This window comes from Glossina fuscipes, unplaced genomic scaffold (genome assembly GCF_014805625.2).
Source record: "Glossina fuscipes isolate IAEA_lab_2018 unplaced genomic scaffold, Yale_Gfus_2 1, whole genome shotgun sequence".
Taxonomy (NCBI): Eukaryota; Metazoa; Arthropoda; class Insecta; order Diptera; family Glossinidae; genus Glossina; species Glossina fuscipes.
The window spans coordinates 13085794-13111924 of NW_023998415.1; the positions used below are offsets into that span (position 1 = coordinate 13085794).

General features: G+C 34.1%; 2 protein-coding genes and 1 long non-coding RNA gene across 5 annotated transcripts; 2 read left to right on the plus strand and 1 right to left on the minus strand.

Moving 5' to 3' along the window:
* Positions 1-617: 617 nt before the first annotated feature.
* LOC119645290 lies at positions 618-1699 on the plus strand. The gene is made up of 3 exons (XR_005248647.1): positions 618-1325; positions 1405-1488; positions 1618-1699. It is a non-coding gene; the product is annotated as an uncharacterized LOC119645290 (long non-coding RNA).
* Positions 1700-6091: 4392 nt separating this feature from the next.
* On the plus strand, positions 6092-10901 carry LOC119645287 (caprin homolog). 3 transcript variants are annotated; one of them, XM_038045415.1, is made up of 4 exons: positions 6092-6572; positions 7363-7545; positions 7948-8114; positions 8173-10901. In XM_038045415.1, the coding sequence occupies exons 1-4, from the start codon at positions 6231-6233 to the stop codon at positions 10778-10780; spliced, it is 3300 nt and encodes a 1099-aa protein (XP_037901343.1). In that variant the 5' UTR covers positions 6092-6230; the 3' UTR covers positions 10781-10901. The 3 variants fall into 3 exon arrangements, with proteins under 3 accessions (XP_037901343.1, XP_037901344.1, XP_037901345.1); XM_038045416.1 differs by lacking the exon at positions 6092-6572 and adding an exon at positions 7086-7131; XM_038045417.1 differs by lacking the exon at positions 6092-6572 and adding an exon at positions 7181-7286.
* A 623-nt stretch (positions 10902-11524) lies between these two features.
* Positions 11525-13766, minus strand: LOC119645289. The gene is made up of 3 exons (XM_038045418.1): positions 12458-13766; positions 12251-12396; positions 11525-12178 (listed from the first exon to the last, which is right to left on the minus strand). The coding sequence occupies exons 1-3, from the start codon at positions 12618-12620 to the stop codon at positions 12065-12067; spliced, it is 423 nt and encodes a 140-aa protein (XP_037901346.1). The 5' UTR covers positions 12621-13766; the 3' UTR covers positions 11525-12064.
* Between the last annotated feature and the right edge of the window lie 12365 nt (positions 13767-26131).

Below are 26131 nucleotides of genomic sequence, written 5' to 3' on the forward strand. Positions count from 1 at the left end.
ACTTTACTTTTCGCTATTAGTACGTGTTTACTGTAACATAAATAATAACATACCTATAGACTTGAATTAATAACATACCTAACATACTTCTCACTTGACTAAACAGCAGAACAGTCCACGGTACAGAACATCAATAAAGGGACAAAATTATTATTATTATTGTTGACCAAAGTTGACGTTTTACACAGATTGTATACAATAATCATGGCGTGAACAGATAATTGCCTGACGGGCAAGCAGTAATTATGCTGATTAAAGGTATTGAGACACAACTAATTTCTTCAGATTCCATAACTATTTTCTTCACTTGAAATTCTCCAAATTTAACAAGAGCACCATAAAAAAGCGCGCTTTTTTAAATATTAAACACTACACACAATGATTTCTATTTTTTTGGTTCTTGCGCAAAATAAATCACAAAATTAATTAAACACATAACTAGCTTACATTGCTAAAGCAAAACCATATGACTAGATTTTATTTACGCGCAAAGCTAAAAGCAAACACAACGCACAACGCAAAATTAGTTGAACGCATAGTTTGCATGCGGTGCTAAAGCAAAATCATATGGCTAGCGTTTGTTAGATAAATATTTATGAAGTGCAAAATTAATAGAATTAAAAATTCGTTTGAATAATGGCTTTTTTGAAGCAAAACGCAATTAATAAAACAATAAAAAAAATATTTACTTGCATGGGAATAAATAACAATACACTTTTCTGCCCTTTTTTTTAATAAAAATGTAAATCAGTGCTTTGAAATCACATTGTGCCTGGTTAATATATATCATGACATACTATATGGTTTTGCTCAGCTTTCATTAATAAATCTCTGTTTTGCGTGTCAGTGGCGATGTCATAAGACATTTAAAAGTTTGCAAAAATTTGTACAATAAACAAAACAAGCTATAAACACGTACAATATATATCGTTTTGACAGTTCTCGCATTAAGCAAGCGTTTGCAATTTAATCGTTGCTTAATAATAGTAAGCGGATTTAAAATTTCTTGTGCATAAGCAGAAAAAGTGCTACAAAATAAACATAACAATTTTGACACATAGAATATCAAAATTTAGGAAGAAAAAAAAAAAAAACTAGCAAAACTAAAGAAAGATAGCATAAAAGATTTTGTTCCGGTTAATTAATAATTGTCGGCAGTTCTCTTCCAATTAGTTGTCATTTTTATTATGATCTATGTCTGATGTTCTTAATAAAAATTGAATTGCATTGAAAGAGCATAAATAGCGACGAGCGAACCGTTTAAGCATAATTAAAAGCGCAACGCCATTTAATATTAATATGAAGCAATGTAATCGAAATGGGCAGTAAGTGAATTAAAATTTTATAATTTTTAGTTATCTTTGGACACTTATTATCTCTTTTTCTTATTTCTACTGTATTTAGAATAATCTGATCGATGTGCCCGATCGTTTGTTTCTTGCCAGCCATTTTAAGGTGGCTCGTTTTTACCCCCAAAATATTTGTCAAGTCAGTTTGATATGTATTTAGAATTGAATTGAAAAAAAAAAATTAATAGCAATCTATATAAACTATATAATGATAATGCTAACGTATAATAAAGATGTTCATTTAATTTGGTTTCCATTCCCGTTGCAGGTATCAAAATATACGGACGAATAATATTCTCTAGAATTTTCTGCTATTCGGAAAATTCTGGACAATCGCATTCTGAAACGAATAAATGCTGTTTAGAGAATTTTCTTGGGTGTAAAGAAAACATTTTTTCTTTGCTGAAAAACAGGAAGATAGAGATTATTTACGTCATGTTACAGCTGGTGAACATTATCGTTTCGTTACATATACAATACTTTTTTTTAGCGCTATTAATAATTAAATTAAAGCTGGTCATTCCGCAATAACCATTACGGTACATATGATCGGATACATTTACGGCTATTGCACCTATAATCAGTATATAGTAGCATATGTTTACTTCTCAATTTTTTAAATTGCTAAACGTTTGTTCTTCACTTATTCAGAATGTTTTTCATAACGTTGTTTCGGGCTTCCGTGATAAGCCCAATCGCTTGCAGAACTCAAACCGAATGTAAATTCACAATTCACGAGGATACTCGCGAAGGTTGAGAATCCTGCATACGTTTCTCTCCCAACTTCATATTCTAATTCTATAATTATGCCTTGTAGTTGGGATCGTAATATAGAAATTGGAAATTCAGCTATTTGCGCAAATTGATAGCAATAATGGTTAAAATACTTGGTGCTTCGATAACACTATCAATGTCTAGCAAGTCTCTGTATTAACCCGTTAAGTATCCAAAGGTACAAAGGTGAACGCGTTTCTGCAAATACACAATGTACGAATAAAATGATTACTTCTTCATTGTATAAATGAATAAATAACAAGAAAAAAACTTAAAAATGAGATTGGATTTTATATGTAATTCGTATGTAATTATTAAATATACTGTGACTTGAGAAGTTCCAATAAAATTTGGTGCAGCCTTCGCTTAGAAACCGAGATGACCGGTTCACAATAAAATGTATTGTTTGACAAAATTGATACAATTTCGGCAATCGTAATCGATGATCTTGAATACATAGCTATGAACGTTTAAAAATTTGCAGTACGTATATGGTTTGTATGGTGGTCAAGAACAACGGGTGAAAGACAATACAGATGATAATTTAATCATCCAAATATTTTTATAAAGCTCAGCTGCAGCGAGATTACAAATTAACAAGAATACCAGTAAAGCCATTAAGACTGCAACTAAATTCATGTCACCATTAAGGAAGCTTTGCTTACTAGGAACTATTTGTTATTCGAGATTAAAGCGAGCGACGAACGGAAATCTCAAAAAACGTCGTTCTATTAATAATAGTAATTCCTGCCAAAAGGCTCAACTCCCGAAATTAATTGTTACTGAATATACTACCGATGAGAGCAATGACACTGACGTAGACGGCGATGCGTTTCAAAAATGCATCGAACCAAAATCGAAACGATCTATTTTACAATTATGCATTGGCAGCACAAGCACCGTCAGTACTACTCGTCTTAGGCGCATTAAGCGGGCGCAGAAATGCTTTAGCGATGAAAATGCAGATCTTTGCAAACAACAGAGCAATAAACATGTAACCCCAAATAAACCGCAAAACATGACACACAGTACGTTCGTCTACTTGACGCAAACTGCAATAGACGATGGTGCTACTATTACTAGAAGCGAATAACATTCGCCAGCCATTTGCAGCTCTAATCGCAAGTTGGCCGCAAAGAACTTGGTAGCACTTATTTAAAATGAATTTAATGTTCAATGTTTAATTTCTTATATTTTCATTGCACTTGTCTTGTTTCTTAGTCAGATCAGTTTTGTGTTGTGTCAAACTTTTATTTTGACTCATTTTTTATCGATTACTTTATCAATAAGCTTTTTGATAATGTAAATTTTTTAAATAATATCTTAACGTCTTCTTTTTTTTGTAGCAAAAATAATGTTGAAAGAATCTTGAAAGAAGCCAGTTTTCCTAAAAATATTATCTTGTAGCTATCAAGGATTTAAGTTGACACTGTATTGTTAAATGTCCAGTAAGGTTAAATCACCGGTCTTTTTTTAACCAATTTTATTTAATCTACCCGATAAATTACTAAACCATTAATGTTTCTATATAACCTTATGATATTTTTGTACCAAGTTATTCATATCAGAAACTTTGTTAAATGAAAACGAGGTTTAGAACATATCAAAAAAAAAAGATGAAATTTTTAGAAAAAAGAAGTACTAGAATGAATAAAAGTACAAGTTGACGACAAACACAATTCCTTTGTAAATGTTGTCCACTGGGTTAGTAATCTGCAGATGCGCAATTATTTTCATATATAACCTTGCCCAAATCCTTGCGTCAAAAGACCCTAAACAACCTTCCATGCTCTAGACTGCAACATCTTCAACAAACCAAAAAATTCTTATTGCAGAAATACAAAATAGTCTGCAGGTTTTTCTTCACCAATTTGCACAATTTTTTTTTCTCATCAAAACAGAGATATTCTCGTACTCTAAATTAGGTTTCTAAACAGCGAGTCAATTCTTACTGATGAAAGTCATTATTACACCCAGCACCGAAAGATGGGGGCTACATTCATTTTGTCGAAACGTTGGCAACGCCCACAAGAAAACTTCAGAGACCCCACAAAGTATCTATACAAACTTGATTAGCATCATATTCTGAATCGATTTAAGCATGTTCGTCCGTCTGTGGTAAACATTCTCCTGGCTGCAAAAATGAAGTTCTCGACTTCAAACTTGGCAAAAACAGTGGAAATTCTTGCAAGCAGATTTTCGTTGACAATGAGCTAAATCGGTTTATGGAAACGCCTACAGTACCACGTAAACTAAAAATATCTCAATTTTCCAAAAAAAAAAAAAATTGACTTCTTACACATTACTCATAAACTATAGCAGATAAATCTGCAACAATTTGAAAGTATATCCTATAGGTGATGCTGTAACACCTGCACAAAAATGGGAAAAATTAACCAAGCCCACCCTATATTGTGGTTTATTAAAATTTTTTTTTTTCAATAACTTTATAAGGCCCAGAACAATGCCTCAAAAAACCCGTAAGTTATGTACATTCTTCACCATTGTTAAGTTCGGAATGCATCTAAGCACGTCCGTCTAACTATGTAGCTCCTGTGGTAAACATTGTCCCGGTCGCGAAAGTGAAGATATCGCCTACGAATTTGGAAAAGAATTTGAAAACTGCGCAAACCTATCAAAGGACTTAGCTTTAACGGGAATTTTACACAATTCCATACAGTGCCTGTAATACTAAATAAACAACCATTAAAACGCTGACATAAAGATTGCGTTAAGTGTATGCGCCACGCATAGTTGAACAAGTAGCTTGCTTGCGTTGCTAAGGAAAAATTATACGTGTGTGAAAAATTTCGTTAAAAAGGATTTTTTAAAACAAAATATACATATACATGCAAGTTTACTTTAATAAAAAAAAAATATAAAAAATAAAAACAATATTCATTTATAGTGGAAAAAAAGGTACTCATGCAAACATAAATCAATTTAATTTTCTTTTATTCATAATAATTTAACATATGTCTCTCAATTTAATTACATTTTTCCACCATTTTTTTCGTTTTAATAATGATTTTTTTGTTATTAAATGGAAATAACCACTACAAAGACTAAAATATTAATATTATGTTTTGTTTTCACGAAATTTATCTTTCGTTGGGTAGTAAAATCCACCCACGCAGAAAGTTTAAAAATTTGCCAATAATTTACTCCCACGCACAGCGAAATGTGAGTTACACGTTCGTCTACATTTAAATACGCACAACCACTTTTACTTTGACAATTTGTGCGTCACGCACAATGCATCACGTAATCATTGCGTTCTGCACATAAGATTTTTGACTAACCGTCAACCTTTCATAAGCATAGAACGATTGAGGCCTTTTGTGATGAATGAAGCTGCCCCGTTGTAATGCATTTGAAACAAGTGAAAATCCCAATAATCTCAGTCATTTGCAACATTCTACATGTTTGGCTTTGTATGAACTTTCCTCTCCCCCAAAACTTAAAGAAATATGTATGTATATTTATACCTTTTCAGCTAAAGAAGCTAGTATCCGAATATTTCCCCACTTTATTCTCCAAGATTTAAAAAAAAAGTAATCATAATTCAACTAAAAGAAACCATAATTCAAGAAACAGTTATTCTTAACATTTCCTTCAAAAAAATTTTTAAGTGTTTGCGATTGTTCATCGATTTAAATTTATTTGATTAGCTTAAGATTTTTCTGGAAACTTACTTACAGTCTTATTCAGGATGTTTGTGCAAAGTAGGGTAACAGAACAACAGCTATAAATTTTGGTCTTATTATTTTGAATGTATGCATTTAGTTCTATTCTTTCACTCAAGTAAGGTTTGTTAATTATATACTTACTCACTTCGATTTACTTATTTTTTATCAATAATTTACAAATCATGTAGTTGAGTAAACTCTTTTTTTCTTCAGCAATCTACTTAACGAAAACGTCATCCGTATGAAAATTTTTCTCTGATTGGTAATCACGTCTACTCATTTGATATAAAATCATACTCCTGGCAACACCGCTTTTTGATGACAAAAAACCGAAATTAGGAAGAAATAGTAAAAAAATATATAAAATACATTTGTCTGTGCTGTGCTTCATTCCTGTTTCAATTTTTATCCGTGGAGGATGCCTTCTGCTTCGAACAACAACAATACTAATACTACAAAACTGGTGAAACAAACCTCCGTGAATTTGGTCAATTCTGGAGGTGTCAGTGGATCTGGAAATAAAACATCTGCTGGTAGTGGTATTAAGACTACTGAGAATGCAACAAAATCTAATACTACCACAACCAACGAGACATGTAGTACTAAAGTTGTTAAAGAAAAATCTAATATGGAAAATTCTTCTGCAACAAACTTAGCAGCACCAATTGCTCATAAGGATGCAGCTAACGATGCTTTGAATCCGATGAAACTGACTTTTACCACGATCGAGCATAAAATACGCAACTTGGAAAAACGAAAGGTAGGTTTTAAAAGAAGAGGGTGGGAACGCACACACATCATAAGGCGCACATACTCATATTTTTTACTTCAAAAGAACAAAAAAGAAATGTATGGGCGATATGGCTTTTGTCTCCATCAATTTCAATGAACCGGCGTCATGATTTGCTAAATATTCAACTTCGTGAAAATACGTCCATGCAGCAAGTCTGTCCGAATTTCAGAAATTACGTAGGTAAAAAAAATTAGGACAAAGGATTGAATTCTTCGTTCTTTTGTTTCATACTTTCCACCATTTTTTTTTTCTCCAATTGCGCTCTTTGTTGTAATTCCTTGGGTTTTTTTTTTGCGAGGCCGCCATATTTGTTACAGTATTGCCATATAACTCGAATATTACCTTTTTTTTTCTTCAGTTGAAATTATTGCAAATGCCATTAAAGATGACTTATATTAATTGCATTTTAAAAGTTAATGTTACGATGCACAAAGTTCATAAACTGGCGTATTTCTTGATCTGGCAAGACAGTTTCGTATGTGCGTACTTATTAATGGTTTTTCTTTTTTATCTTTCGTTTGTTACGGTATTTTTATTTTTCGTTTTCCATCATTCCGTTTCCACCATCTACGTTAACCATGCATATTTAGTGTAGAAATTCAACTTACCCAAATTCAGTTTACCCAAAGTATACCTTTTAATAGGGAATAGTGCAAAAGTGCAAGAAAAAACAAAATTTGGGTGAAATCTTTGCGAACACATCTAATGATAGAATAATTCTAATAAGCTATGTGTCTGTATATATTTGCTCTTGCAGACTAAACTGGAAAGTTATCGCTCTATACAGGCCTCAGGTAAAGAACTCAGCTCGGATCAGCGTGCCGCCGTTGCTAAATATGATGCCGTTATAGCTACTTTGGAGTTCGCTCGGGACCTTGTAAAGCAAATGCAGCAATTCACTAAGGATGCCGAAAAAGAGCAGAAGAAACAGGCCCGCAAAGTATGTGTACTTTTTATTTTTATAGGTTATCGCCCATAAACGTAAGATTTTGGGTCAATTTATTCCAATCTGGGTCTGCGTTTGTGAAGACACAGTCGTAGATTAAAAACTTCCGGCTAAGAAAATTGTCTTATGAGCTCACAGGAGACTTTAATGTAAAATGTGCTTTTAGTACTTCAAAACTCATAGATCGCTTGCACGTTGATGTTTAAGACAGTAGCACTACAAACTTTTTGCAAAAACACAATAAATGAAATAGAAATCAAATGAAATTAAACAAAAGAAACGAATAAAAAAATAAATGAAATAATTGAAGTGTAATGGCGGCTCAAGACAGGCTCTAAATTTATTAACAATTGTTTGTTTAATGCAAATTTATTGTAAAATTCATCTCTCCCTTAGGATACGATTGCCAAAGCTCATGCAGAGACTGTGAAGATCCGCGAAGTATTAATTATACAAAACATCTTATCTTGCTTTACGGATGATGCAGTGCGCAACGATTTTCTTAGCGGAGAGAACGGGGCCACTAAACTCCAAGGTTCTGATTTAGCAATAGTAGAGAAATTGTAAGTTCTAAGTCATATCAGTTATTTTTTGACGTCTTATGCATTGTTTTCTAATTAGCTGCTTTGATGTCCAAACCCGGCGGCCGGAAACATCGGAAGACGTTCCTTTTGCTACAACAGCTCAAAAAGCGGCCGAAGTATTTTCTATGACCATAGATGGACGACCTAAGCAGTATGGTGAGACTACTTACGAGAATGTACGTCGCATTTTTCAGCGCATACAAGAATCAAATTACCTGGATAAAATTTATTTGACCGATATACCCGAGCCAGAAAATAATGCCGCCGAGGATGAGTCATTAGTTGAACAAATTGTCTCGGATAATGAAGAAACATTACAAAATCAGGATAAAGAAATTTCGCCTAAAGAGGGCGTTGAAAAATTAATATGTGATGCGGCACCGGTTAGCGGAGCAAGTGAAACTCTTGAAACAGCATTAGTAACTTCTCAGACACAACCAAAAATCGGCGAACAACCGGAAGTACAGCAAAAGCAGTCACAACAGTCGCAATCTACTGCAATATCGAGTTTGTCGGGAACTCACGGACAGCCTATAGTGCAAACACCAATGGCTCCACCTGCTACGGCTGTACCAGCATTTCAAGCAGGCCCGACACCCCAAGCTCCTTCGGGGGCTACTACTCCCGTTCATGTGACAATGTTTTCCCATCAAGCTTTACAAGCACCTACACAACAAGTAACGCAGCTTACCGGGTCTGGTTTAATATCGGGAGTTCCTCAAAGTCAAACTGGGCAAATTTTACCAGGCATACCTAATCAACAAACAGCTGCTCAGCAACCAAATAAACGGCGTCAAATGTTAAATAGCCCTGCTGGGGGAGCTTCGGGAACTGTACCGCCAATTCAGCATATGCAAGGTAGTGCAACGGAACAGGCACCTCCCCCTGGTCATTTTAATCCGCCTACTGTTCATACGGTGGAGCAAAGCTTTTTCAAACAGCATCCACAGCAGCAACATCATCAATTTCTGCAGCAAATTCGGCCCTTAGCCGAAGTTATTGGTGGTGGTAATTTCTACTTTCTGCAAGATAGCGAACTAGATTCGCCCGATTTAAATGTGGGTCAAGCGGTAGTTGGGCCGCAACAGAATAGCATAATATTCGATCAACAACCGCCACAACAACAGCAAACATCACAAGCACAGGCCAATCCAATTAATCAGCAACTGACACAGCAAAAGTCACCACAGCAGGCACAAAATCTTCTAAATCACAATGAACAGGATTCTCAGACTTGCGCACCAAAGCAACAGCAAACACCGTTAGGTACACAACAGATTACGCAGCATGCACAGCCATTGCCACCGCCATCACAACAGCCGCAGTCGCTTCAAACTCATATACAATCCCAAACATTCACAAATCAATCATTCCCACAAATAACACCACAGGCTAACTTAGGTAGTAACACGGCGAGTCCATTGTTCCAGCCACAAAAACCACCTACTAACGCTCAACAGCTGTTCTCACCAGTTGCACAAGCTTTACAACCATCGCAGCAGCAACCGCCGCAATTAATGTTGGTTAACGAACAACAACCACAGCAACCAATGATGATTATGGCACGATTGGGTGCAACTCAAGGAACTACAATGTTACCACAACAAACTTTAAATCAACCACCACAATCCCAGTTAACTCCCACTTCACATAATTTAGTAAGCGGCAGTGGCATTCAGTCACATCAGCCATCACTATCAACAGTTGATGTTAATCCTACTTCCAAGAATTCCGGATTTCCTTTTGAAAATCCGGTGGTTACAGGTTTGACCTCATATGACCAGCAAATACCACAACAATTGCCTGCTTCAGCAGAAGAGCAAAGCAAAATAAACTCCCAAAATGCCATAATTAAAGTAGACATTATTACTGAATGGGGCGATTCTAATCTGAAGAACAGCTCTGCTGTTTTATCGCCCAATGCAAATGTTGATTTGAAGCCAGCTGTAATTGAAGGGAGCACTTGGAGTAGTGAGTTAAATGCAAACGCAAATACTAGTAATGCTATTGCGCAACAGCAACAACAAACACGCAAAAATGAATGGACTTCATCATCAGCCGCTGCAGCTGGTGATGCCAGTGGTTATGGGAGTGATAATCGCCCTGAAACCAATCATTGGCATTCGCAGCCAGAATCGGGGGGCTATGGCCGAGGTTCACGGACAACTGGCAACAGCGGAGGAAACTACCCTCGTAGAAGTGATGATAGACGTCCCGGTGGTAGCATGGGCAGTTATCGCGGTAGTCGTTCCAATTACGGTCAGGCAGGTCAATCAAACGGTAGTGGCTCACGTGGTGGTGGCAGTGGTGCCATGTACTTCCGCAATCATGATAATTCCAACAATAGTTCGTATTACCAAAATGGCAGCGGCGGTGCTAGTGGAGGAGCCAGTGGAGCTAGTGTGTACGGCGCCAATAAGGACTCTCGTTATGATACAGGATCAGGAGGAGGGAACAATTACCGAGGTCCTAGGGGTGGTACTAGCAGTGGACCGAACACTCGCAACAATGGACCACCACCTCGATCTTTGGGCACTAGTCGCAATCCCGGCGGCGGTATAAGCAGTACTAGCTCTTCAGCCTCTTACATAAATTCGCGGCAGTCCACTAATCGTATGTCGTTAGGTTTGGAAAACAAAAACTAAATTATATTTGTTACTGAAAATTTGCTCCTACCCCCAGCGAATCGCAATGCATTCTTATACAAGCAAATAATACAAAAACCAATAAATATGTAGGATTAATTTGAGAACTTTTATCACAAAAGAAGAAAAGCAACATTAAAAATTATTCTGTTAGAGACTAAATCAAGGTAACAATTCGTTTAATCCTTTTTTCTTTTTCCCCCTCTCGCTCCTTTCCAAGTTTTCTCTTTTTCATTTTTAAATGATGGAAGGATTATATTGCAAGATCTGACCAAAGCAACCGTTGAAAAGAAAGCAAAATTCTATTAGTCCTATGGTACAATTGTTACGCCTGTTGAAAACGAAGCAGAAGGCAGACAAATTTTCTTCACATTTTCCGCTCTCGTCATACAAAGAAACAAACCAATACACCCATGTATATGTATCTAAATATATATACTACATATATTAATAAAATAATGTATATTAATGTGCATGTATACATATTTAACCTTTTATACATATATGTGTGTGTATTTTTATATATGTACGTAGGTATTGCATGCATATATATATATATATATATATATTAAATAAAAATATGAAAATAATTTAAAAAATCATATAATAATAAAATTCAGAGGAAAAAAAATGATACAGAAAATTTCATTATAACAAACAATTATATTATATATGTATACGTATATATATATATCCATATGCATATATACATATATATATATATATACTTATTTATGTTCATTTTATCATAATTTTTAATAAAAATCGCAAAAGTGCAGAAATCTACACATAAAAGGCAATTCTTAATATTACAAGTTTGCAATAAATTAGAAAATACATGATGCGAGTCTTGCATATATTTTTCCATGCCGGATAGGAGGCAAGCTTACTGTAAGCAGTTAAATAAATGAGTTTAGCTAGATGCGAATATTTCTTTATAATGTCTTTTTAAATGTATATGTGAAAGTGCAGTCAAGATTTAAAGGCCTTTTTCAATTCGATATTGTTCCTAATTAATTAAATATGTACAATCGAATGACAAGATATGGTAAGAAATTGGAAAACAGGCCACTCTATGACTATGAAAATAAAAATTTTGCATTCCGTTTAACTACAGTAACCTCAACTCTGTATGCGGCGAGAATTTACAATCAATATTGGTATTTGTTTATAAAACATTAATACTGCTTCTATCTAAATTTGCTATTACTTTGTTGGTAATCGATTCCAATGTTAAATTCATAATTCATGCATTCATCCTTCATTTATCCTTTATTTTTATTATTATTTTTCATGTCTTTCATCGCATAAAAACCACAAGCCAAGCAATATAATACTAGCCCCTAGAATTGACAGAGACGTTATGGGCTCTTGGTAAACGAAAACACCCAATACGAACTAAAACGAATTAAAACGATCCACATATACCGCAATTGATTGAGCAAATTATTTATTGTAATTAAATCTTACCGTTATTATATAATTGATAGCAGTTGTCAACACGGTGGTAAATAAAGTTTGCTCACTAATTTGCAAAGCTTTTATATAATAATACCAATTTAATAAATTACAAAGAATCATCAGAAGAAATGGTGCAAAATGAATTAGACAAATTCCTATGGAAATTTAAAAGCAATTTTATTGACCTGTGAAATATTTTAAAGAGTCGACTCTCACCACAATAATAACTGTACTTCTCTCCCACTATAGGTAATAATGTATCAAAAATGCTTTGTTTGGTTAAGACACTGGGCATACTGGGCATTTTACCGAAAAAACTGCCTCCAGCCGCATAACATCCTGCTAGAAAACATAAGCGATATTTAGTAAAAGAAAGCATATTATTTCACCTTTTAGTCTTGGTTCTATTGCGTTTATATCGCTTTGCAAACTATCCAATTTTAATTTAATTTTTAATGTAAAAAAAAATCTTTAAAACGTATGCGAGAACTTTACAAGCTAGTAAAATAAATAAGATGAAAAATAAAACTGTTTAAAACGGTCGAAATAAGTAAGAACGGCGAGTAGAATGTAAAAAGATTAGAGGGAACATATGCGAATAAGACTCACATTCAACGCTAAAATTCAACTTTGCAAAGCTGTTCGCAATTTTGAAGAATCCTAATAACAGCAGTGCCTAAGACAATATTTGGATTAGCAGTGCTTCGTATCAAATTGAATTTTTGTGCTAGTGAATAGGATATTAAATTAAATTTAGAATCTAAATTGTGCTGTATTCTGATTGCAGTAAAAGTTCCTGTAGACTTTTTGAAATTAACAAATGATATTGATTTTCACGTGGTGCCTGCACATAACGTTAAGAGATAGATAATGATGAATTGATTAATGCAAGAAAGTACTCTGTGGTGATCAATGCACCTTATACACGTGGATTTACATTTCAAGTAAATAGTTTAGGAATAAAGGAGTTTTCTTTGTAAATTTATATCTGTCAGACTCTGATTTTCTTCTAAATGGAATACAAATTTTTTTAGATAAAAAGATCCCTAGAATTCAATGTTCACATCTGCGTGTGGGATTTGAAACACATACCAATGCTAAATTAGCTGTTATTTTGATAACATGGTTTTTCGTTGTCATTTTCCTCCATCGTTGTAACAGATGCTTCATCTACCGAAGAATATTGATATCGTTTGTTTGATATTATTCAACAACACACAAAAAACGAAAATATATTATAAGATGGAATATGTCAGTAATAAAAATAATTATGCTTTAGATCGCGACTTCCGATGTGAAAGCAAACGTTATAAAAGCGGGCAAGGGCGAAGAATATTGTAACGAGCACAGTTGCTAAGTTTTGTGAGACATATATATGTGAGTTACACACCATGAATATGTGTGTTCAATATTAAAATATGATGCGTGGGTGGATTAGCGCCATACTAGAAACACTTTAGTGGCCTTGGTCGGTTCTGCATTTGTGTTTGCGCTCGCCATTAAAACCAATTTTTACGCTTACTTGATGATTCAAATAATTTTCTGTGCAAATTGTATGGTCTGACGCCCTTGGTTTACGACCTTATTCAGAACGTAATCAGTGGTCGCCAATTATACGTTTCTGGCAGACTTCATAAAACGTGAAAAATCTACGCTCGACTCTTCAAAGCGCAAAATAAAATAACTGCAATGTTTTTAAAGAGCTTAGGGAAAAATAAGCAAAAGTAGACGCATAAAAAAATTGTTATTCGGTTTTATTCTATGTCAAATCCATTAAATTGCATCGTAAAAGATTCGAAAAAATGTTGTGGAATAAAAACATTTATGTTAAAAGAATATATTAGTAATTACTTTCAATTCGTTTCATTTTTTATATTTTGTAGTTTTCATAAGCTAGCAACTCTGTTTTAGTGCAGAAATGATATTAGCGAGTTTTGTTATCATTTTAGCGAGTTTTGTTATCATAGAACTTAATACAACTTGTCAAAAACGATGACAAAAATAGCATAGTAGCTAAACTTGGACAATTAAACGATGGCAGTGTCCTGCACAATGTGTAATGCAAAATGAGTTTAACACATAGCTTGCGTTGCCAAAAGAAAATCATATGGTTAGCGTTTGTTTACGTAAGCATTAATGACATGCAAAATGAATAAAGCGAAAAATGTCTTTCAAAATTCACTTTTTGAAAAAAAATACAGTGATAACGCAAAAAAAATTTTTGTAAAATTTGTATAGAATTAGATAGTAATATATTTTAGTTTAATTTTTTATTTTTTAAATAAAAATGTAAATGACCAGTTTAAAACCATATTGTGCTTGAAACAGCAATCGTATGATTATGTTTTGCACAAAAAATTCTTCGCTGTTTTTTTTGACAAAATCCATGCACGCAGTAATTATAAAAGTTTGCTAAGAATTTGCTTTCACCTGCGTTCATCTACATTAAAAGGCAAACAATCATATATACATATATAATTATATTATATTTATATTTACATGGATATATTGATATATATAGATATGGGTTTCTAAGGGAGGATGTTATCCTCGTGTAAAAATGAGATAGGTATACACGTAGTTTATAGTCTCCTAGTATCTTACTTGGAATCTATTTTGTTTTATTATTCACAGCAAAAGAACAAAGTTTCTAATCAATGATTTCAGCTAAGATGTTTTTTAATACATGTAACCAATACTTATTCAATTACTCACTCTATGATCTGTTCCAAAATTAGAAGTTTTCTCTTATTCATCTTTCTGCAACACACAAGTTTTATGTTATTCGATAGTAGCTTTTAGCATTGTCCATACACATCAGATGAACCCGGTAAAGCTATGAAGTTCTAAAATTGCGCTGTTGCACCTCATTTAATTGGGCAAGAGCTTTAAGTAGTAGGAACTTGAAAAATATCAAAAATTTTCTAATGCTATCAGATTGATGTACTTAAAAAAGTATCATGTGTGTAACAATATCATCTCTCCTTTTCGTTTTAGTTTACAAAGAGAATTCTGCTGTTTCATTAAAAATGTCTATTGTGCTCCAATGACGTTTTTTTTAAAACTGCTGAGCTTGATTTGCTAGACAGCATTTCAGCTTTAGAAGAGCTTCTTGGATTTAAAATGTGCCACAACAAGCTCATGGGGAATCCATAGCTATTTCAAATACTTTTAACAAGTTATAATAGGTGTAGTGGGACGGACTATTGGCAGCGTTCAAAGATCTTTTTGCATAAGTTTCAAAATAAAACAGTACAAATGTATGGAAAGTTACGGGTGATAATATGTGCGAGCAACGTATTCCTTTGCTTTTATCCTTTCCAAATGTGCGGAATGTATGGAAAACTCAAATACTGATAAGAATTGAAGGATATTTTTAAAATGCGTAAGATTACGTTGTCGTATTAACATTAAAAATATCAAAAATTGTATGATTAGCTATAAACTATAATTATAAAAGGAAAATATAAATAAATTAAGAAAATACAAAATCATTTCGCCAGAGAAATAAATTCTAAGATAAAACTTTTAAAAAGCACCAGCATCTAAGGCTATCGGCTTTTATTAAAAGCTCTACCGCACTTGAGATTCGAACCCACGACCATTGACTTGCTAGTCGAGATTTCTCTCCTTTGGCGGATATATATAAATTTTATTTTTTTTTATTATTATTTTATTTTATTCTTAATGAATGTAATATAAGCATGGATGGACCATATGCCTTGTTATGTAAAATTCCTCGAATTTCTCGAATCGACTTTGCTTTGTATATTGCTTATAGATGCCCTAAAAATATGCTCAGAACATGAAATTCATTTTCTGAGCGTAAAATTTACTTCGCTGTACAACAATAGCGCGCGCAAGCCAAATATGAATAAAAATTAGAATATGCAACAACAACCACGTACACTAGTAGCTTTGCAGTAATAAAATATATACATGAGCTTTTTGTACGTGGCCATGTGCTCAAAGCCTATAGAGATACTCCCTCTTTCTATCTATAGAGTTTAGGCAATAGGTTTTGTTTCATGATAACTACGTTTTGCTTTCACATTGAACACTATCAGCCACTAGATGGCAATGTAAGTGTAAAATTAATATTATTTTGCGAATTTTTACTTATATTATATATATTCTTGTCAAGAATTTTTGTAAAATATTTATTGATTGGTTAATGAAATTTCTTCTAAACAAGAGTCGAAAAAGAGATATATGTATAAAATATTTTGAAAACATAATAAAGAATAATAATGGAAGAAATGCAGGAGAAATTTAGTAAGAAAGTCATATTCATTCCAAGTTTGTGTCTTTGATACGATAACGGATGATAAATGCAAATAACCCGATAAACCAAAGATTAAAAGTTAGATATAGATTCAGAAAATGATTTTGAATCGATGCTGAATTTATCGCTATAATTGAAAGTGGCCTTATCTTAAGACTTTCTGGGTGTTACATACATTTGCACTAACTTAATACTGTCCTATAGCATAAGTGATGTAGGATATAATAAAGGAAAAATCCAGCTATCATGTGTTAATTGAATACTGATTTTTTTCAATGCGAAAATTTTCCTTTAAAATTAGCATTGAACAGAATAGCGTTAGGGTGTCGTTTCGCTGTCCGGTCGATTGCTGATTTTAAGCGGCATCATTAAATACATCACGATAAACGAGCAAAAGTGGCCGCTACATCAGCCACCTCATCACTTTTTCTCGATAATCGAAAAGTGAAGTTGCAAGTTGAGGATGCTTGGCTTTCTCTAAATATTACTATTTTCCGTGATATGAGAAAAGTGTCTTCTGAGCGGGTGTCTTCTAAACGACATTTGATCACGGTTTTGTGGAACATATACGTCAGTGGGCAAAGCGATTGCGTGTTCTCTCAAAAGAATTATCAACACATACACAAGATAAGGTCATTGCGGAAATTCAAGCGTGTTTTGACTGCTTTGATAGCAAGTAAGAAATTTGTATTCGAGGGGAGTCGGTGACGGTTAGAAAGAAGACGAATTGAACAAATGAAAAGACATAGGTAGATTGCTGCGGTCTAATGGTCCTGTATATCCGGTAAGTGTTGTGCCTTTTTGCAACTAAACACTCACTATAGCTACGGCGAAAGTGAACTCTAGCGTACTGAGATTCGAATCCGCGCATTTTGACTTATTAGACGCGGTTCTTACCTACTCGGCTACACTATACAGACGGACAGATTCAGTATTTGATTCTGTATATATATATATATATATTCTCTATACCCTATATGAGGAATGCGAAGCTTTCTGCTTCTGTTCCGAATGGTTTAATAAAGCAGAACTGTATACTTCAGTTATGGGTATAAGAAAGATATCGATATGTTAGAGAATTGTTGAATTTTTTGTGTCATCATTGAAGGCGACTGTATTGATAATTCAAAGTAAATTTTATAAAACAAACTGCGGATGTTGTTGCCCGATATATTATTATTATTATTATTATTTTCATATAATTTTTAATGTAACATAAAAGGTGAACGGGAGATAAAGAATTTAATCTATAATGGATTGAATTTTCTTACCTATTTGCGTTGTTGTGTTGCATAAAATAGCAGTCAAGATTGAGGAAAATTTACACTCCGTGATGGATCACGTTAAATTGCCAAGAGCAATATATTATAAAATAATTTTCTATATAAAGTTAAAGTGATCTGCAAACATAAGCATAAACATTTTTAAAAAGACAATAATCGTATAAAGTGGCACGCTCCATAATAGCTTCTTTATAGCGCGCATGGCTGTGTGCGTGGCCATGGGCGAAGGACATTTATTCGGATACGGGTGACAAAAGCATATTGACAACAAAAACAACAAGCCTCAATTTAATGTATCATGTATAATTTTCATAATAAAAAACAGCCTTCTTGTGAATGTGGCCGCGCACATCTTTGAAGGGAAAAGAGAGAGAGAGAGAGAGAGAGAGAGATAAAAATATGACCAAATTCATATTTTCCGAATCGTATGTTATTATATGTAGTTGTCATCATTATTTATAAAATGATGGGTAAACTTATCTGCGAGTGTTACTTTTCTGTGTTGTTGTTGTTGTTGGCGGTTTTTTTTTTGTTTTGTTTTTTTTGGTTTTTTTTTTTCTTATAGATGGACACCCTGCTTAGCGGCGTGTGTCGAGTGTTTTGATTTGTAACGTTTGTCACTTTACTATTAGACAATACATTATTACATAATAAACAACGCATGCATGAGAAGTTCAAATAACATAAAATGAAAAGGCGAAAATAACTGGGTGAAGTTATAAAAAATGCAGTGGGAGATGAATAGAAAAAATGTACGGAACTTGGGAGGATATGTGTTTAATTTGTCCTCTACGCTCGATGGAAGTAATAAGGCGAACGCTTCATTGCCAATATAACATAATTTTGTTTGAAGACCTCAGGCATATAAGGTATATGTGTAAGTGCATGCAATATGTAAGCATTGACAGAGATAAAAAAAAAAAAAAAAAAAAAATGATTCATTTAAATAATATCCGCTTACAATCATCTACGGGTGAGAGAAAACTTTGGTCGTTAAAGGTCCGCTCAGGCTTGCTTGCCTAAGATCATCTCCAACTGGCTGCAATTCTCGCCCTCTTTTTTTTGCATAAATAGCTTTATTTTAGTTTACATTGGTGGTGGCCTCGTATATCTCGCAGTTTGCTTTAGTTCGGTTGTTATCTGTGTGTTTTTGTAGTTCGTTTTCGAAGGATTTGCGTGCCCTTGATCGTTCAATGCAAATTTCAATATAACTTTTTCTTTGCTCTTTATTTTTTTTTATATTATTTTCTTATCTCTTATTTTCTGCTGTTTTTCGTTGGATGTTTTAGTTTTGCTTTTGCTTCCTAAGCATATCCGTTGTTATTTTTACTCTTTGTTTACAATTTACTAACCTTACCTTGTCTCTCTCTCGATAATGTTATATTTTGTGCTCCTTAGATAACCGTTGTGCGTATTAAAAACTTCCTTTTCTTGTTCTTTTCAAAGATACCGTTTTCTTTGTCTCTCTTCGAGCAGAGAAATGTTGATTTATACCATGTCATGGCAAAACATTTCATTTCAGAGTCTGATCGCTTCATCGCAAGTTGACTGTCCGAGCGATTTCGTTAGGCGAAATGTAGTGGTAGTACCAGCAGAGTTGCAGACGTGGTTTTGGACTCATCGAAAGAGTTACGCTGATCATGCTCTGACAGAACTCACAACTTTTTCTAAGGAAACTTGGAAAATTTAAACTGTATTTGGAGTATTCATCTTCGCCTCTAAAATGTGAAGATGAAGTGTGGCTTTGCTTCGGCTTCACAAAATGCCTTTACATCCGCTACAGTTGTTCGCTCCGTTCGCTTACCATTCGCAATCGTTGACCCCACCGACCTTTCCAACTTGCGTCATCTTATCCGTTAATGGTGTCGGGCGTTCCATCCCTGTTTTTAGATAATGGTTATAGTCCTTTCACCCACTAATATAGCTGATAATATAATGTAATAGGCACAGCAGTCCTTTTCGTGCCAGCTATGAAGCAAGAGACTCCGCTCCTAATGATCAGGATCAGTCCAAATCGTAAAATGGCATAAACAAAAACAACAATAAATATTTCTCCTCCGCTTAACATTTAAGTGGCATTTTCAGTGTCAAGATTGGCATCGGATATCTTAATTTACTTTTCTGCAAAAGTCGTCCCCATTTGCTAATCGAAGTTATGTTAATATTTTCAATTCTTCTTCGTCTAAATATAGAGCTCTCGCGTCATTTAACAATTTAATTCGATCCAAAAGGAACTAGATTTTTCCTCAAGACCGGTTATTATTATTATCAGTTATCTTAAACTCGAAATTTTGATCTAATTTAGAGAATGGGGAATTTTTTCTTTGGACTCCAATTGAAGACTGCTTAAAGCCTGATCGGCATTCGTAGGGAATTTTTTCAAAAAGCTTCTATGTTTTAATTGCCAGATTAGTTGCCTGCCCGGGCTACTTACTCGTATATCCAACTCTTCCTAAGATTGAATTTGCTGCTAACCACTGCTAAAAATTCCTATATTACACTAAACGCGAATGCGATTCTACCTATAGTTGACCTGCTGTTCTTATCTGGGTCGTGATTGAAGCTTTAAAACCTGTTGATATGATCGAAGCGATGGGAGATTTTAATTTACCACAAAGCAGTTGGTGTTTACAGAGATAATTCAGTTTGTTAGAGTTACCGCCTTTTCCATATAAATATATAATCGGCAATGTCTTCAATCTAATCGTACTCCTAGTTGTAATGGCAGACATTTGGATGTTTGTTTTGTCAAGTTCCCTGAGATCGCAGTAAATCGCAGACTAGTTTTTCATTTCCCTAAGCGTACCCAAGCAATAATCAGCGATTTGTTTGACCTTTCATGACAAACAGGATGCCTCGTTGAATAGGTCTAACATGTTAGGCCCCGCTTCCTCGATTATGCAATACGATTTTTATAAAGCCTTGATTGCTTGATTTTTCTGCTGGAAACCCTATAAACCCTGGTAGTCCTATAATGTTCGTTCTTTAGTATATTACACTTAAATATTTCCGTATCCGCTTCAATTAGATAACATTTTCTTCGAAGCATTTGCCGATCGTGGTTGACCAAAGCAGATATTTTCAAACTGCAAATAAAACGCTTTATTAGCTCGGACCCCCTTTGACGATATTGAAATTTCGAATTGCTTTGATGAATATTCTCAACGAAATCTTTCTGTCGCCGGTTGCTATATAACTGATAGTTAACTATATTAAATTATAAACTTTACTTCGATACCGAGTTTAGTCATTTGTGAAGATGACCTATGGCAAGGTTTAAGGTCATTAAAATGTAGTTGTACGCCAAGACTTGATGGCACGCAGCCATGCTCTGATAGGCTATGTAGTCTTATCTTAAAGATTTTTAAACTTTCTTTGAATGCGTTGCGCCGGAAGAGAAGCTTGCTTGTTTCACCTCACATATGTGGTAACAAGTATCTCGTTGAGAATCGCATCACAATTACACCTGCTAGAGTTTACTTGTCATATTTTCATGTCATGCTTTCAAGGTCTTCTTTAGTGGCTGTTGCATGGCTATCGTGCACGCAGATTTTGGTACAGCTTTTCACCCAGTTAGTCGTAAATCAATAATCTTCACCTTTTAGGTCTCCGGTTTCCCTTCATGCTTATTGAAATGGATAAGCGCTTATCTTCATATAACATTATACAGAGTTTCGATGATTCATCGCCAGCCATATCTTAAATTGTCTTCGTTCTCATACACACCAACCACTTACTCATTCTCAAAGAGAACTTCATTAGCTATCATCATTGACACAATTCTTAAAAATTTTATTCGATTAAAGACTAGATTTGAATCTACGCATTGACTTTCCCATGACTATAGTTGAATCGAAGCAAGGCTTTAATAATAATCGGCCAAAGAACTTGCGGATTCATATGTAACAAAAAGGGTACACACAAGCTTGTCAGGATTTGAATATACCCCTCGGGCATGTTGTATGATTGCCTTCTTACAACTCCTTTCTAGCACCGCTTCTAAAGTAGTTCTTGCCCTTTGCACTTAGGAATTTGGGTTGAGACCCGGTCTTCTCTTTGTCTCTCTACGAAAATAGATTGCTTTTGTTTGCCTTACTGCCATTAAAGGAACTTGGATTTATCCTTGATGTTTCCTTCTTAGTTAATTTAATAAATACTTTATTGCTAATTGATTCGTTCTACGTTCTCTACTGCGTTACACATGCGTGTAAGTAAGGTATACATACCGTCGAGAATAAAATGCGTCGATATTCTTTTACAGATGTGGCTTCAAGTGATTTGCTCGAATTTTAATATGCCGAGGTAGTGGAGGGAAAAAATCGAAGATTCCCAATCATTTACTACTTTCTTTAAGAAGCTGACAATCCCGTTAAAATCGTTTCGATCGGTTTGTTGACCAGTCTTTGGACGTCAATGCAACTTCCAATTTTATTTGTATATTCTCTCTTTCTCGCTTTCCCTTGCCAGCGTTTATTATTGGATAACAATATATTTATTCAGTTTGCCTAATATGTAACTGTCATGAACACGCCTAACACTCACACGTGAGAGAAATTAATTTCTCAGTTTTGATTGTTTTTTAACTCTTTTTTTGTTTTTTTTTGTTTTTCTTCAACTTTTTATCATTTGTCAGACATGTTACACGTAGGATGCATAGATTTTTTGCCTTCACAGTAGTGAACAAAATATTTATTTAATTAAAGTGAATTGTATTGAATAGGAAGAAATTTACAAATTTATATATTATATATATACTCCTGACCCTGTCTTGAACGAATGAGCTGAATATTTGGCTTTTGGTTTCCTCATTGCTCGACACTTTTATATATAAGTGCGAAGGATCGAGGTAATCGTTTCATTCCATACACAAAATGCACGAGAAATCTTACAAATTATGTCGGTACAGGCATTACCGCACTCCGCTTAACACGGTCAATCCGTACTGTGCTGTGTCGAAAACTTGTTACAGAAAACTATTATATTCACATATATTATATTCAATATCATTTATAATATATTAACATAATTTAAGCTTAAATACAACGTATCCGCCTAAGTGACCCAGTAGGCAAGAGTCTCCACTAGCAGCTCAATGGTCGTGGGTTCAAATCTCAAATGCGGTAGAGTTTTTAATAAAACCGAAAGCCTGCTAACGCTTTAAGACTTTAGTCTTTGAATTTATTTTCTGGCTAAATTTATAATAACAATAATGATAATAATAAATACAATGTGTGCAGTTTTGTGTTTGTGAGACCGTTGATTACAAGTGCCGTGTTACCCGCGGCGAACGCGAATGTACTTGATCAATGCTAGGTGCTGCTGATCTTTTATCCAATCATCTCTCTTGGAGGGTACGTTCCGACAGAAGTACACGATCGTAACAAGTGTTAAAAACTGCTTGTGTGTACTCTCTTGTGTAGATCAAGTTTAATAGGAGATCTGATCCGCCCAGAAAAAGACAATCAACCTATTATATTCCATACCCCCCATACCTCCCATACCCCCCTGTTATTGGAGAATGAAGATTTTATTGTATCACCTGATGCGGATCGTCTTTACCAATTCTAGGGATTTTGTGTGAAAATGAAAATTCATTTTTATTCACTCATAATAGTTAATGAATTTTTCTTATCAGATCAACTTCATATATACTTGAAATATTCAAGATACAACCCATAGTCCCCCGATCGATCCTCATTTAATCGTAATGTCAAACATGAAAAATTATGTAAGAAAAGTGGAAATTTTCATTTTATCATAATTCCATGACATTTATTTTTCGAATCGGCACAGATTCGTTGCTTAAAGAATTTTTCATACTTGTAATATCGGTTTTCATGTCTCTATATCGTTTCAGGCTTTACATCTGGAATGATATTAATATTAAATCAATTTTTTTTGATTTATACACAAATTAGTTAAATATATGGCGTTTTCGTTTTTGCCCGTTAGTGTAAGATAAGCAAGTATTCAGATTCTCGCAGAAGCATGCCTATGTAGACATGTGTAAGCATCGGTTATTAAAAAAACAGTTATCACATAGATTTGAAAATAATTTTACACTTGAGAGCGTGTATTGTATTGGGAGACACAAAAATTCAAACGCGAAAAAATATTCAAATTTTTGTCCTGCGTTTTGACGTTACTGCTGTTGCTGTTATTGTTGTTGTTTTTATTGTTGTATCTGGTGTAGTGACAATCCGAGCGAAACATGAAAAATCAAATTTAATGGAAAATTTAGGTGATGAGTTGTGTATATTTTACACGTTTAAACATACCTATATCCATAAGATCGAATATAAAAGGGTTGAAAATATTACATGGTTGTTCTTGCCATTGTTGTTTGCTATGGCAGGAATATGTGTGGGAAACATTTTTGCATGCTTTCGATTACATATATATATATATAGTGTGTGTGTGTGTGTGTGCCAACACGATTGCTGTCACAACATGTGGAATTGATTACAAAACGTTTACGCAAATTAACAACATACTGAGGTAGACCCTCGAGGTCTGGTAAGAAAGAATTAAATATTATTTGCATTTCATATTTTTTTTTTATTTATTTTTTTTTTTGATTGAAATTTTATTTTACTTCTAAAAATATTTACATTTTAACGGGTGGCTTACCTGATTTTTTTCCCCATCTTTCCTTCTCTCTCTCTCTCTCTCTCTCTCTCTTTCTCTTTTTCAAATAAAAAAATTATGAAAATTTCTTTTAAATTAATTTAAAAATTTAAAAATTTCATAATAATATTTTTCGTTACTTACTCGTTTTGCTCGCTAATTTTATTGTTGCCGCGCTGCTGCTGTCTTTTGTAAATCAAACAATTATTTATTAGATTTTAAAAATCAGTTTTTTTAGAATTAAAGTTTGCTTCGTCTCGATGAGTGGGCGTGTCATTGTTTATTGTAGTGTTTTTCAAACGGGTTTCGATTACGAGTTTCTTTCTTTCTTTCCGTTCATTCATCGGTCACGTGCCTGATGCACCCTGTGCGTTAAGTTTAACGCGTTAATTTATATGCCTAAGTATGTGTTTGTTTGAGCGGTTGCTTAAAAAGGAGAAAGCGAATGTACAATTTTTAAGTGCGTGTGTTGCCAATAAGTTCTCAATCACTTCCGCTTCAGTTCAGCTCCGTGATTTAGCACAAATAATGTTTTGATTGAATGCCTGCGTGATGTACTATTGTTCTATGATGTCGTTTAAATAATTATCAACGATGACTGGTGATGGTTCATTGTAATGTTATGATAGTACTAGAAGAAGAAGAAGAAGAAGAAGAAGAAGAAGAAGAAGAAGAAGAAGAAGAAGAAGAAGAAGAAAAAAGAAGAAGAAGAAGAAGATAAAGGGAGTTTGCAAGTGATAAGAGGGAGGAAGAAGAAGGGCGAAACGCATCAATTTTATATACCTTTCCATAATTTAAAAACAGTAGTGATTTAATCACATCATTGTCATTGAGATGAAAAATAAAAGCTTGGTCTTCTCATTGACAGCCAGTTCCAATTACTTGCTTGTGGTATTCAATCCACATTCCTCTGTTGCAAGTCAAAAGGTAACCTTTCAGTCTCATCGATCAAAGGAATCGCGATTTCTCATTCAAAAATTATGGGCCCAATATTGTTGATATCTTTATAGTGTTGACTTGAAGACGTTGCACGCATACTATTAAGATTTTAAACCAAACATTCAAAAACTCGCGTTACGTAAATCGTGCTTAAGCAATTTTGAAGTGATTGGGCTGTTGAAAGAAGCGCATTGCATCAAAATGAAGGCGTAATCTTTTTTACACGATACTTTCACTAGAAGTATTCATCGAATTTTGTCTTTCTTCTCTTCTCAATTCTCGAGATGTTCTAATTTATTCGAAATGGAATCCAGAAACCAGCGTTGTGCGAAAGTTGTGTGTCAGTGGCCAGGATATTGTAATACATCTGAGATCTCACTCAGAAAACGGACTCGCTTTCGAATAAGACAAGTTTGCGGAGGTAGAATTTTTTCAAACCTCACTGTACGGATATCATTTTATTGTGACGAACGTTCTTATCTTATCTTATATGACTTAAAGGCTAAGCAGTATTCAAGGTTTACTATCCTGTGGCAATTAGATTGCTTAGAGGATACACTCGGCAATAGTATTCCTTCTCCTATAAAAGACTATGTCCTTTTGTTAAAAGAAGCCACATAAAATTGTTATGATCATTTAGCCAAATTTTTATAATACTGATAAGTGGCAAGGTCTAACAACAAGATAAGTAGAGTAGACTTCCCTATACATATATATATATATATATATATATATATATATATATATATATATATA

Excerpts from the sequence above, each read along its gene's own strand:
- LOC119645289 (XM_038045418.1), bottom strand. The coding sequence starts at position 12,620 with ATGCTTTCTTTTACTAAATATCGCTTATGTTTTCTAGCAGGATGTTAT. Across the intron at positions 12,397-12,457 it reads GAAGTACAGTTATTATTGTG|GAATTTGTCTAATTCATTTT; the intron begins GTGAGAGTCGAC and ends AAATTTCCATAG. Across the intron at positions 12,179-12,250 it reads CTATCAATTATATAATAACG|TTCGTATTGGGTGTTTTCGT; the intron begins GTAAGATTTAAT and ends AATTCGTTTTAG.
- LOC119645287 (XM_038045415.1), top strand. The coding sequence starts at position 6,231 with ATGCCTTCTGCTTCGAACAACAACAATACTAATACTACAAAACTGGTG. Across the intron at positions 7,546-7,947 it reads AGAAGAAACAGGCCCGCAAA|GATACGATTGCCAAAGCTCA; the intron begins GTATGTGTACTT and ends TCTCTCCCTTAG. Across the intron at positions 8,115-8,172 it reads TTAGCAATAGTAGAGAAATT|CTGCTTTGATGTCCAAACCC; the intron begins GTAAGTTCTAAG and ends TTTTCTAATTAG.